This window comes from Phytophthora ramorum (genome assembly GCF_020800215.1).
Source record: "Phytophthora ramorum isolate Pr-102 chromosome Unknown Phyram_PR-102_s0015, whole genome shotgun sequence".
Classification (NCBI taxonomy): Eukaryota; Oomycota; class Peronosporomycetes; order Peronosporales; family Peronosporaceae; genus Phytophthora; species Phytophthora ramorum.
The window spans coordinates 265,756-278,678 of record NW_027150661.1 but is presented as its reverse complement, the minus strand read 5'-3'; the positions used below and the strand labels follow the sequence as shown (position 1 = coordinate 278,678).

Genomic DNA, 12,923 nt, shown 5'->3' with positions numbered 1-12,923 from the left:
CATGGGAGACTTTTAAGAAGACAACACAGGATACTACGAAGACGAAGTCGCAAGTCGCGGCCTTCACAGCACAAATGGGATAGGACGATAGGATTAGCGACTTACAACATACGGGGAATGGCGACTCACATCAAGCAAGTTGCCACGAGACTACAAAGCCTCAAAGAACAGGGAGCAAGGGGGCAAACAGATTTGATTTTTTTTACAAGAAACACATTTGAGGGAAGAAGAAAACACGACAGCTGCGCAACAGTATGCAGCAATGTGGGGATACAAGCACACGGCGGCGTATAAGTACTCGCTGTGGTCGTCCGGGGCCGATAGAAGGGCTGGGGTAGCCATACTTGTCAATCCTTACGGAGCGGTCAAGGAAGTCAAAGAATGGGGTACAGAGTACTGGAACGAGCATCTCATGATGATAGTGGGGATCATTGGAGGGAAGTTTTTCCTTTTCCTCAACATATATGCACCATCGGCTGGGCTAGCAAGGATCACATTTTTTAACAATTTACGAAGGATACCTTTCCCGATTGGTATTTCGATGATTTGGGGAGGAGATTACAACTGTGTGCTCGACGTGAACATAGACAGAATTGGAAGCTGCAACAGAGATGACATGGGAGCAAGAGCGCTTGAACAGGTCATTCAGCTGAATGGCCTAGAAGATGCAGGAAATTACACGATTCCACAAAACAATTACAGTGAGCGGAGGAAATATGCTGACACGTATCACACGCACAAGCAACCAGCGGCAGATGGAATGATCGGGTCATCACGAATAGACCGATGGTATATCACCGCTGTGGATCGCAAAATGTTGCGGGGAATACAAGTAGTGGAGTCCTTCTGCCAAGCGGACCACAGAGGGGTAATATTAGAGCTCCACTCACCCAGAGGAATAGTCAGGATCAGACGGAGGCCAAAACTCTACCCACCGCCGCCGTACGCTGAAACGGTTACCAAGAGTTTGATCGAGTATAAGTTAAGAGAGCTGGCGGCATCAATACAGAGTGGAGGTGAAGAAAGCAATGTGGTCAAGTGGGATCAATTCAAGCGCGAGCTAACAGGAGAAATGACGCAGCTAAAAAAAGAGGCGAGGCGCAGAACAACAAGAGGCTTCAGGCAACGAATAAGACGAATCAAGATCAAGTTGGGGAAGTGCGGATATACGCAACCGGAGCACCAGCTGCATAGACAACAATTACTGGATGAATTGGCCAAAGTGCAAGGGGAAAGAGGTGCTTCAAGACGTCGCTGTCTAGTTGCCAGCAATGCTTGGAGTTCCAAAAGAACGACGAAGCAATTTTATCGACAAATATGCACGAAGTACGGAGATAATACAATCCCGCATTTGCAGTCAACAATAGCAGGCTCCACTTTGCATGCACAACAAAAAGCGGATATTCTCGCCGAAAGCTGGGAACCGATTCTCAATGGTGCGGCGGAGGCCGATCAAACGAAAGAAAATTACATCAACAGAGTAAAGGACAGATGGGAGAAAGTGGATCTCGTGGAATTGGATGAACCGATAACAGCAGAGGAAGTGAGTATGTCTATAGCAAAATGCAAGCGCGGAAAAGCATGCGGTCCAGACTCACTGAGCAACGACTGGTACTTAGACAATCAAGAGGAGTTGATACCAGTTCTAACCACAATCTTCAACAGTGCTATGGTGGAAGGAGTCACACCGAAATCTTTCGTAGAGGCCTTCATTTTCAGTATCAGTAAAGGGGGTGATGCAAGCAACCCGCTGAACTACAGGCCTATAGCTCTGTTGAATTCAGACTATAAGATTTTCACGAGGATTTTAGCGTGGCGGCTGAGGAAACGTATTGCGAGCATAGTACATAGCACACAATTCGGTTTTATTCCCGGCTGGACAATCCATGAGGCGATCGATTTGTTTGAAGCAGCTAAGCACGCATGCCAACATGGGGAAGAGCTGACAGAAGCACAAGTTTTGATGCTGGACTTCACCAAGGCTTATGATTCCTTAGACAGGGAATTTCTTTATGCTGTACTAAAAGCTAAAGGCTTCCCAGAAAAATTCTGTAGAATCGTGGAGGCCATTCACACAAACACCACAGTAAGGTTTCTGACAAACGGCGAGTTATCGAGGGAGGTCGGAGTAGCAAGCGGAATCCGCCAGAGGTGGCCTTTGGCACCGCTACTCTTTATCATCGCAGTGGACCTACTTTACGACGAAGTGGAGATGGACCCTTGTTTGCAAGGAATACCTTTAACGAGCAGCAAGTTGGTACATCAATTAAGGGTAGCTGGGTATGCCGATGACACGGCAATTTATATTGCAAACAAAGCAATGCAGAGAGCTGCAATAAATGCCGTTGGCCGCTTCTCGCAAGTTTCGGGACTGATGCTGAATGTGCGCAAATCAGTCGCGATTCGGTTAGGATCGGAGAAGGATTTTCACTACGATGAAGACGACGAGGCTGCAGCAGTGGAGACACAACAGGTGGTTACGGAAGTAGACACAGCACGGTACCTGGGGGCATTTCGCAGGAACAGGTAACACGGTATCCGAAGGATGGGATCGTGCATTCCGTGCAATTACAGTAAGGTTAGCGCTGGCACAGGAGAAAACAAATACAGCACAGCAGCGCGCAACAATCGCAGCAGCAATTATAGTGCCCAAGCTGCTATATGTTGCGAGGCACGCTTGGCCGCCGAGTCACGTGATCAAGCAGGCAGATCAACGGATACGAAATTTTGTATGGAAGTCATCTTTTGCTAGACCAGACTCCTCAATTGCAGGATGGATCAAGAAAGACTTGGCGGAGCGATCAGCAAAACAGGGAGGTCTTGGATTGCCAAATATTGAAGCTGAATTAGTAGCGATGAGCGCGACAACAGTGGCGACATGGGCAATGACGGATAACACATTGATGCAGATTACTGGCGATCTACTGCAACAGCGAGGAGGAGAGTGGAAGGGTCATATATCACAGCAGGTGAAACAGCCCACCACTGAACCTGGGGATGATCTCTGGAGTACTGGGAGGCCATGGGTGCCATGGGTGCAATGGGCGATGACAAATGGAGTGAAGCACGAAAACATAGAGGATGAGGATGGGCGCGGTATACGGATGCAGCTGAGAGCTGTGAGCGGGGTTACTTTCCGGTGGGAAGCAGAGGGGCTCCAGGTCAACTGTGGTGACAGTATCAAGAACAAAATTAATGAGGTGAGGAGGAAAAGAAGAAAGGAGAGAGGTGATTTTCTCCACTCTGGAATGGAAGGGGTGGAGCTGAGAGCGCTGAAAATGTGGGATCTATGAGGAAGAATAATGACTTGGCAAGAGCTGGCGATATTAGTGAGCAGGCCTGCGCATGTTAAATTAGGTGAACTGGTAGTCATAGATTGGAAGGACATGGGTCAAGTGATTTTCAGACCAGTGCAGCACAAAATACCAATGAACAGCAAAGTAGCAGAGTTGTTCAAGGAGCTATGCTGCAACATAATAGCCAACTATCCAGAGACCGTGTTCAAAGGAAGCCGACCAGAGGAACTGATAGTACATCACCATCTAGAAGACCAGCACCATAGTTTTGAGGTTGTGAAAGGGGAGACACCGGAGTTGCATCACACATGGGGTCCAGCAGCAAGAAGGTGCCGTGGGCAGTAGGGAAGAAACAGTGAGCCAGGCGGCAGCGAGATGACTTGAAGCTCAGGATCAGGGGTTATGGGTAACCCCTCACCCCTGGTTAACTCGAATGAGGCCGCTCTGGGCTGGCAAAAGGAGGTGGTCCATGACCAGGAAGCAATTCAAAGTACGGTTAGCACGGCGTAGTGTGCATAAAGCGAAGATTGCGATCGACAAGATAGAAGATAAGTGGCGGAAGCAACACAAGCAGATAGCGGACGCACTATGCGTAGTGCAGTGGGGGCGAATTCAAAAGATGGAAGGGTGCCAGCATATCAAGTCCAGAATATGATGAAGCTAAAATGGGGGAGGTTGAGATTGTGGTGCAACAAGGAAACACAATACAATTGCAGGGCGGAATAATATGCGGGGACACACGCCAAGGAGCGGATCACTTAATATGGACATGCCCGGAGGCGGCAATTTTCTGGGACGTACTGCTGCACATGTGGAGAAACGGGGAGAACGATGGACGTACACAAGAGCAGCTCAGGGCGGACATGATAGATGACATTTTTGGGTTTCGGCTCAAATGCCTCCCGGCTTGGGTTGTTCAATGGGGTATACAACAACAAGACACGGAATGGGAGGAAATGAATGATATGGCGCAGGATATATGGGCTAGTGGCTGTGCCTTAACGGTAACAGTGACTTGGTGGTGGAATGTCAATCGCGTGCACGCGATAAGCACGCAGCAGGTCTCACTAGCGGAGGCTGCAGAAGGATTACGAAAAGGGCTGTTGGAAGCGTGCAGGCGCTACACACTGAGTTTATATCCAATGACGGCGGACTCGAAACCCAAACTTGCCGCGGCGGGTCATCTTCTCAAAGCTTGGAGTGTAGGAACAGAGCGCAAGGTACTGACAGCACCGACGGGCCCAACTAAGATCGGCCTATTTGACGGAGGCTCCCGGGGAAATCCAGGGCCCGGGGGAAGTGGTAGCGTGGTCGTGGAGCTGACTGGGGATGCAGTCTCGAATGGACAGGTGACAGGAACACTGTTGTGGGCAGCAGCGACGGCGTTGGGAGGTCAAACGATGACTAATAACGTGGCAGAATTCGTCGGGCTACAAAGGCTCCTAGCAAAAGCGGTCGAAATGAAATGGAGCAACTTACATGTGGTTGGTGATAGTGCGCTTATCATCGGTTGGATGAGGAACACGCACAGACCAAAATCGAAGAAGATGAAGCATTGGTATCGAGTCACTAAACGGTTGGCGGCTATATGCGGGGTCGCAACTTGGAGTCTCCACTACAGGCAACACAACAAGATGGCGGATTGGATCGCCAATTACGCCATGGACAGACAACAGAGCGTCACAGTGCGAGCCTCGACGGAATACAGAACACATGAGCTGTACGTTGGGGCGGATAACAGACAAGGAAACGACATCGGCTTCTGGTGGGACCAGACAGGAAGAAGATGGTGCGATGAGGCACAAACAATAAACAGAGGGCTATAAGAAGGAGGAGAGGCGACGGAGTGTGAAGAGGTGATGCATGTGACAGGAAGGAATGGCCAGTCGCGCATGGTTATTAGAGTTCGGCGAAAGCATGTAACACAATAATCCGTATAATACAAAAATAAAAAAAATTAAAGGGTCTGTATCGTTTCCAGTTCCCGCTTTGTATCCCCTTCACACTGAAATAGAAACGAAGAAAGCTCCATACAATAGGCGAGTGCTGTCGATGCTGGCACAGGGGGTTTGTCGTTCTCGTCGTCCACGTCACCATCCACCTCTTCTGCATCATCGTCCTCGGCATCGCCTTCTGGGAGCTCGTGAACTTCAACGTCAGAATCAATCTCCAAGTAGTGGTCAACACTATCGTGGGCGCTAACCCCCTCCAGCATGCTCACAATATCGTTTACCACACTTTCTTCAGCAGCCAACGCATACTCCCCTGCCTGGCGGAGCTCCCCCCAACAACGTAGCGTCTACGATCCTTGACTCCACTCAGCAGTTGCGTATGCAATCGGCCGTCACATCGCCCCAACTATCACTGCTGAACTGGATTGCCTCGAGAAGGTTCAGTTTCCGCTTTATGTCGCCGTCCATTGCGTCAAGGCATCAGCGGACAAATCGACGACGGTAGCGTGCCTTAAACGATCGGATAATGCCTACAAATATAATATCAATCAGTAAGTTCACCAAGCATTAGCCAAATATGTCCGAAAGCTTACCTGAATTGGCGTCCATATAGGGAGTTCCCCGACCCTCGGGGCTGTCAGTTAGAGAATAAGGAGGGTTTTAGTCAGTTAGAGAACTTCTTTAGTGAAAGTAATATAAACTCTTTTGCACACAACCAGATAAAGAACGCGTAGTCAGTTAGAGAGGCTCAGTTAGGGAGGTGTGACTGTATAAGAAGAATGATTATAAGAACGGATGCCAGCCTGTACCATGGGTACAAGTTGAAGTTGCAATGAGTGACGATCGTTCAGGTGTGAGTGAAGGTAGCAGATGTACCCAGGAGTTCGACCTGGTCAAAGCTGAAGTTGTCGTCATTTCCGCTTTTTCGTATCGATTGCAAGATCTTCTCCCCGACGATACCAATGACGGTGTCGACGTGCCAAGTCTGCCTGGACAGCATCGAAGACGGCCCGGACAACGCACTGCTCACGAACTGGTGTGGCAGGAACTGCGACGCACAGGTCTGCCGCCAATGCATGGGGCGCCACGTCGAGGTGACCTTGCAGCAGTTCTACCCTGGAGTGCTGCCTCGCGTGCGTTGCCCGATCTGCTTGGTCCCAATGCACTTAACGCAGTGGGAACGTTCCGTCCCTAGTACCGACAGGCCCAAGCTGGTGGCCAAGTATGAGAAGCTGTGCATCCAGGCGTGCGTCCTGACGCCGCCTTGCTGCCACAAGACGGACTACACGCACCTGCCGATCTTGGACGTGTCTCGCAAGGCCAAGAATCCGCTCAAATTGCTACCGTCGAAAGTGGAGAAGTACAAGTCGTTGTGCGTGGAGTTTTGTCGCCACAAACTCGAGCCTCGTGCGTTGCTGGACTACGCCTTTGACACCTTCGGAGAAGAGAAGGCCGGAACTCTCGTGAACGAGTTGACGCTTTCGCGAGTTGTAGACCCGGAGCGACGTGCAACTTTGCTGCTGTCGCTCATGTACCTCCGACCGAAGACCAAGACGAACTGCTGCGGTGCCGACTTCTGCTTCAACTGCAAACGACACGGCCACCACGACTCTTGCGTGGAAGAGTTTGACGAGGACACGGACCTTGTGCGCTGCCGCAAATGCCGCGCGTTGCTGCTGAAGGTTGAGGGGTGCGATGCGGTGAACTGCGTGTGCGGATTCAACATGAACTGGAGGGTGGAGCAGCGCCTCCGTCGGGAGCGAAAGAGAGGTCTTTTGCCTGTGGATATCTTCAACATGCCGTTGACGACCTCCTGGCTTGACTTCCGCCAGCGTCAGGTTCCGCTTCTGAAATACATGCGAGTGGGGTGGCTGCTGAAGCAGGTGGCAGCTTGCCGTCCTCTGCTACGCCAGCGTTTTGCTGTCTACGTTTGGCGTTTCCGTCTCCGCAAGGTTCTTGCTACCCAGCTAGACAAGGAATGCCGAGCAAGACGCGTCAAGGTGGTCGACCAGCACCTTGCTTCGGTCAAAGCCGTTCTACACGCAGCGCTGGGTGTCTACATTTGGCGCAGGCGACTCAGCAAGGCCTTGATCACCATGCAGTCCGAAATGTTCTGGAAGGCATACCGCCGCTGGCACCCGGAGGAGTTGGAGGCCGAGACTGATGAGGCGAGCAATTTGTTCAGCATTGCTGCATACGAGGACGAGGAGTAGAAAGAAGAGCTGTATAGACCGACTCACATATCTATTGACAAGCATCTACATGTTTTACTGACCGAAAGCGCACTGTCCTAGCAGATTCCTCACACTCTTGTCAAAAGCCTTGACTCAAGACTTGGCCACGGACCGAAGCCGACGAGTCGAGCTTGCGGCTTCGTGGTCGAGCACCTGCTTCCACCACCTTTTGAGGCGCTGGGCATGGTCTTTGTCATTGTAAACCGTCATGGTGATCGTCCCGCCCTCGTTATTGTCGTCAGATGTCACTACTGAGCCCACTGCTCCTGTGCGTCCGCCTTCTCCCGCTGCCTTGGCACCAGAACTAAGTCGCTCTTCGCGGTTAAACAACTTCTTCCACCACTTCTGGATCCTCTGCCAGAGACCGTTGTTGTTGTAGACCGTCACGGTGACCATCTCGCCTCCGTTGGTGGTGGTCGACGACCCCACCGTACCGCCTGAGTGCCCTGCTGAAACGACACCCCTCCCTCTCGACCTACGTCGCTCTTCCTTCGCCGAGGAGAGTTCAGTCGAGTCTTGCAGGTTGCGACCGCCGTGCTCGGAGGGCAGCAAGTCGTGAGCGCTCTCCGCTGGTGCGACTTCGTGCTTGTTAGCGGCAGTGGCAGCCTCGCAGCTTGCCAGGAGAGCGACTATGGCCACCAACAGGACCTGGACGAGACGCATTCTCGATGAAATTAATCGGTGGATGCAAGTTGCAAAGTGGCTAGCAAGATGAGAACGGAAGCTTTGCTCGTTGATACTGGGATCACATATTATGATCGGGAAGCAGGCAGCACTGACCACCTTCACCTGCATCAGAGCCTGGACGTATTGGTCTGCATTGTGCCTGATTCCTGGGCGTTATAAGCGACTTGTGTCTGCGCAAACGGTGTTTGCTGCCCAACAACGTGCCTAGCTGTCGTTTCTTACCTGCGGTAGCGGTGGCGCTTGAAATTGAAGTAGAGGTGCAAGATGCCGCGCTCGAAGACGCTCTTGTAGCCGCGCTTTTGGGAGTACTCCCACTCGCGGTTGACAATCTTGAAGGCAACGTCCTGGTAGGGCGGGCCGGCAGAAAAGCGAATGATGCAGAACTCGTCCGAGTTGGACTTCTCCAAGAAAAAACGCGGGGCGGTCTGCTTGTCGATCAGGTCCGGGTAGAAGAGGTTGAACTTGTACCCCTGCACGACCTTGGGCGGCGGGTTGTCGTGGTCGTAGTGCGTCTGGTTGTACTTGTTCCAGTCGTAGCCCGTCTTGACGCGGTTGAAGTAACGCGGCTTGCGCGGCTGGTACTTCTCGCTCCAGCGCGGTGCCCCCTTCGAGTCGGTCAGAGCCACCTCTTCCGATGCGTCCAGCTGCTCCTCCTCTTCTCCGAGCCCCTTACGGGCGTAAGACTTCTCCATCTCGCGGGCCTCGCGTCCAGCGTCGCGTCCGTGCTCATCAACAACGCCCTCCACCTCATCTTCCGCCGCGCGGGCTGCTGCCTCCTCGGCAGAGCGTCTCTCGTGCTCCTCCATGAGGTCCGCTAGCTTGGTCAGCATCTCTTCGTGCAGCTCTGTCAGCCTCGCGCGCGCCTGGTGCACCTCAATCTGCTGCGCCACTTGCTCCCAGAAGTCCACGTCTACGCCTGTCGCTCCACTTGAAGCGCTCGCAATGGTATCTCGCACTTCACTCTGTAGCGTCCTCAGCCCCTGCGCGTCTTTGCCGTCCAGCATCTCCTCGATGGTCTCGTTCACCGAATCATGGATCGCAGCTCTGCCCGCTCGCCCCTCGCTCTGCGCGCGCTCCAGACGTCGAATCCTGTCGTCGCACACGCGCGCCATGAGCTTCCAGAACTCTGCGTTGAGTCCTTCGTTGCCGCTCTCCTCCAGCTCCTCGTACGTGTGCACGTCCTCCTGCAGCTGCTGCAGCTCTTCCATGGCCAGCACCTCCACGATCGCGTGCGGTCGTCTGTGCTCCACCCGGATGCGTCCAATTTCCTTCTTGAAAAAGTCGTCCTCTTCCTCTTCGGCGTTCTTGGCCGACACGAGCAGCAGGTTCTTGGCCAGCAGATCCACCGGCTTCTCCCGGTTCGCGCGGATCCGTAGCTGGCTGCGCACCTTGGCCTGCTGCAGGTGGAACTGCTCCTCCTTCTGCTGCCAGTCCTCGTACTGCTCGGCGTCCTTGAGCCGCATCTCCTCGCTGCGCAGCCGCTCCATCTCCTCCTTCTCGGCCTCGCGCTGCTCGCGCCGCTCGCGCGCCTTGCGGATGTCGTCTACGCGCCGCAGCTGCTGCTTCTTGAGCTGCTTGGCCGATGGCTGCTGCTTGTCCTCGTACTTCTTGCCCCACACGAAGGGCTGGCTCAGGCTAGAGTCCCCGAACGGGTTCGTCTCATCCGAGTAGCCCAACCCCGCTAGCATCTTGGCCGACTTCTTGCGCGCCTTCCGCTCCGCGCGCGCCTCTGCCTCGCTCGAGTCGGAGTCCGACGTGTGCCGGCGCCGCTTCTTGTGCGTCTTGCGCTTCTTCTTGTCGTCGTCGTCGTGGCGCCGGGGCCGCGACCCGCGGTCGCTCGAGCGAGGAGACATGACCAGTGCCCTGAAGCTGTGTAATTCGACTTAGAAAAATTCAAGGGTAAACAAGTAGCTATTGTAAATCGAACAACACGAATGTTAGAAGTTGTATTTTGTGTTAACTTTCAAAGTAGGTGTAAGCTTACATGTATTATATTTTAAACTACCAGGTGCATAGGACCACATAGGGTTAATACCTCGACCACGAAGCTTCCGTCCGTGGCCAAGTCTCGAGTCAAGGCTTTTGACAAGAGTGTGAGGAATCTGCTAGGACAGTGCGCTTTCGGTCAGTAAAACATGTAGATGCTTGTCAATAGATATGTGAGTCGGTTTATACAGCTCTTCTTTCTACTCCTCGTCCTCGTATGCAGCAATGCTGAACAAATTGCTCGCCTCATCAGTCTCGGCCTCCAACTCCTCCGGGTGCCAGCGGCGGTATGCCTTCCAGAACATTTCGGACTGCATGGTGATCAAGGCCTTGCTGAGTCGCCTGCGCCAAATGTAGACACCCAGCGCTGCGTGTAGAACGGCTTTGACCGAAGCAAGGTGCTGGTCGACCACCTTGACGCGTCTTGCTCGGCATTCCTTGTCTAGCTGGGTAGCAAGAACCTTGCGGAGACGGAAACGCCAAACGTAGACAGCAAAACGCTGGCGTAGCAGAGGACGGCAAGCTGCCACCTGCTTCAGCAGCCACCCCACTCGCATGTATTTCAGAAGCGGAACCTGACGCTGGCGGAAGTCAAGCCAGGAGGTCGTCAACGGCATGTTGAAGATATCCACAGGCAAAAGACCTCTCTTTCGCTCCCGACGGAGGCGCTGCTCCACCCTCCAGTTCATGTTGAATCCGCACACGCAGTTCACCGCATCGCACCCCTCAACCTTCAGCAGCAACGCGCGGCATTTGCGGCAGCGCACAAGGTCCGTGTCCTCGTCAAACTCTTCCACGCAAGAGTCGTGGTGGCCGTGTCGTTTGCAGTTGAAGCAGAAGTCGGCACCGCAGCAGTTCGTCTTGGTCTTCGGTCGGAGGTACATGAGCGACAGCAGCAAAGTTGCACGTCGCTCCGGGTCTACAACTCGCGAAAGCGTCAACTCGTTCACGAGAGTTCCGGCCTTCTCTTCTCCGAAGGTGTCAAAGGCGTAGTCCAGCAACGCACGAGGCTCGAGTTTGTGGCGACAAAACTCCACGCACAACGACTTGTACTTCTCCACTTTCGACGGTAGCAATTTGAGCGGATTCTTGGCCTTGCGAGACACGTCCAAGATCGGCAGGTGCGTGTAGTCCGTCTTGTGGCAGCAAGGCGGCGTCAGGACGCACGCCTGGATGCACAGCTTCTCATACTTGGCCACCAGCTTGGGCCTGTCGGTACTAGGGACGGAACGTTCCCACTGCGTTAAGTGCATTGGGACCAAGCAGATCGGGCAACGCACGCGAGGCAGCACTCCAGGGTAGAACTGCTGCAAGGTCACCTCGACGTGGCGCCCCATGCATTGGCGGCAGACCTGTGCGTCGCAGTTCCTGCCACACCAGTTCGTGAGCAGTGCGTTGTCCGGGCCGTCTTCGATGCTGTCCAGGCAGACTTGGCACGTCGACACCGTCATTGGAATCCTCGGGGAGAAGATCTTGCAATCGATACGAAAAAGCGGAAATGACGACAACTTCAGCTTTGACCAGGTCGAACTCCTGGGTACATCTGCTACCTTCACTCACACCTGAACGATCGTCACTCATTCCAACTTCAACGTGTATCCGTTCAAGCTGTTTCACGGGTCTCAGTTAAAAGGAGAGTGCTACGGCTCCATGGGCGTCAACGCTGTCATGGGGGGGTGCGCAGCTTTTTCGCTGGTCGTGATGCCCTTCTCGTGGTTCTGCATCACTGAAGAAAAGACTCAACGACGTTCGGCTCGGAAGTACCTCTACGCGCTGTACGAGCTCATCCAGCAGCGCGTGGTGTACCAGATCGTCATCTTCCGCTTTTGCCGGAACGTCTTCTCGTACGTGAGCGTGACGGCGTCAAGCTTGGTCCAAAGTTACTGGTTGACCGTGAGTCCTGTGAACAGCAGCGTCGCAAGCATCATCGGTCTGCTTGCGTCGGCCGGCTCGCTGTACCTGACGAAACAGTTCGGACTCAACTGGAACTGGAGATACATGATCGCGATCTCACAGATTGCGGTGATTGTTATCGACGCCTTCCCTACCTTCTTCACCATTTGGGACGTATACCGCAGTCAGTGGTTCTGGCTTGGTGTTCCGCTCGTCGAGAACTTCCCAAGCGCAGTGGGGACGATCGTCGCCACGTTCGCCGTGCTGGAGATCATCGAGGAGGGCAATGAGGCCACGGTCTACGGTCTTATTACTGCTGTCTCCACTTTGGCGTCTCCGTTCGCCAGTGTTATCACCAAGAGCATCGACGGCCACTTCGACGTAGAAACCGACTACATCCGACTGGACAACTCGTACGTGCGCTGGCAAGTGACGTACACCTACTTGATTGCCTACGCCTTCAAGCTCTGCTCGCTCGTGTTCCTCGTGCTGCTACCAAAGCAGAAGGTTGAGACGCAGGAGCTCAAGCGCACCGGGGGCAAGAACAAATGGATTGGTATCGGCACGATCATCGTCGTCGCCTTTTCGCTCGTCTGGTCCGTTATGACCAACCTCATGACCATGTTTGATAGCACGTCCTGCCTCCGCATCGCCGGTGGATCAGGATGCTAAGCTAGATAAACGAAAAACATATTGAAGTCTTGGATACTGAATTGCAGGGTGTAGTTGTGGTTTCAGCATTAAGCCGGTGCGGAAGCACAGTCACGCGTAATGGCTAAGCTCTTGACAGCAGACTTATTGGGAACTGTCGTGAAGCCACTTGAACTCCAGAGTAAAATCAGCCCCTGTGAAATGACACAACTGTTAGCACTTTC

The 12,923-nt window shown here is 53.3% G+C and overlaps 4 protein-coding genes across 4 annotated transcripts; 1 reads left to right on the top strand and 3 right to left on the bottom strand.

Annotated features, from left to right (window-relative positions):
* Positions 1–6,210: 6,210 nt before the first annotated feature.
* On the top strand, positions 6,211–7,461 carry KRP23_12401 (uncharacterized protein; the record flags this gene model as incomplete). Its single annotated transcript, XM_067883017.1, has 1 exon — positions 6,211–7,461. The coding sequence occupies one exon, from the start codon at positions 6,211–6,213 to the stop codon at positions 7,459–7,461; it is 1,251 nt and encodes a 416-aa protein (XP_067739309.1).
* Positions 7,462–7,575: 114 nt separating this feature from the next.
* KRP23_12400 (uncharacterized protein) lies at positions 7,576–8,145 on the bottom strand (the record flags this gene model as incomplete). Its single annotated transcript, XM_067883016.1, has 1 exon — positions 7,576–8,145. The coding sequence occupies one exon, from the start codon at positions 8,143–8,145 to the stop codon at positions 7,576–7,578; it is 570 nt and encodes a 189-aa protein (XP_067739308.1).
* A 242-nt stretch (positions 8,146–8,387) lies between these two features.
* KRP23_12399 (Cactin) lies at positions 8,388–10,022 on the bottom strand (the record flags this gene model as incomplete). The annotated part of the gene is made up of 1 exon (XM_067883013.1): positions 8,388–10,022. One exon carries the CDS (start codon positions 10,020–10,022, stop codon positions 8,388–8,390), a length of 1,635 nt encoding a protein of 544 aa, XP_067739307.1.
* A 333-nt stretch (positions 10,023–10,355) lies between these two features.
* KRP23_12398 (uncharacterized protein) lies at positions 10,356–11,606 on the bottom strand (the record flags this gene model as incomplete). The annotated part of the gene is made up of 1 exon (XM_067883012.1): positions 10,356–11,606. One exon carries the CDS (start codon positions 11,604–11,606, stop codon positions 10,356–10,358), a length of 1,251 nt encoding a protein of 416 aa, XP_067739306.1.
* Between the last annotated feature and the right edge of the window lie 1,317 nt (positions 11,607–12,923).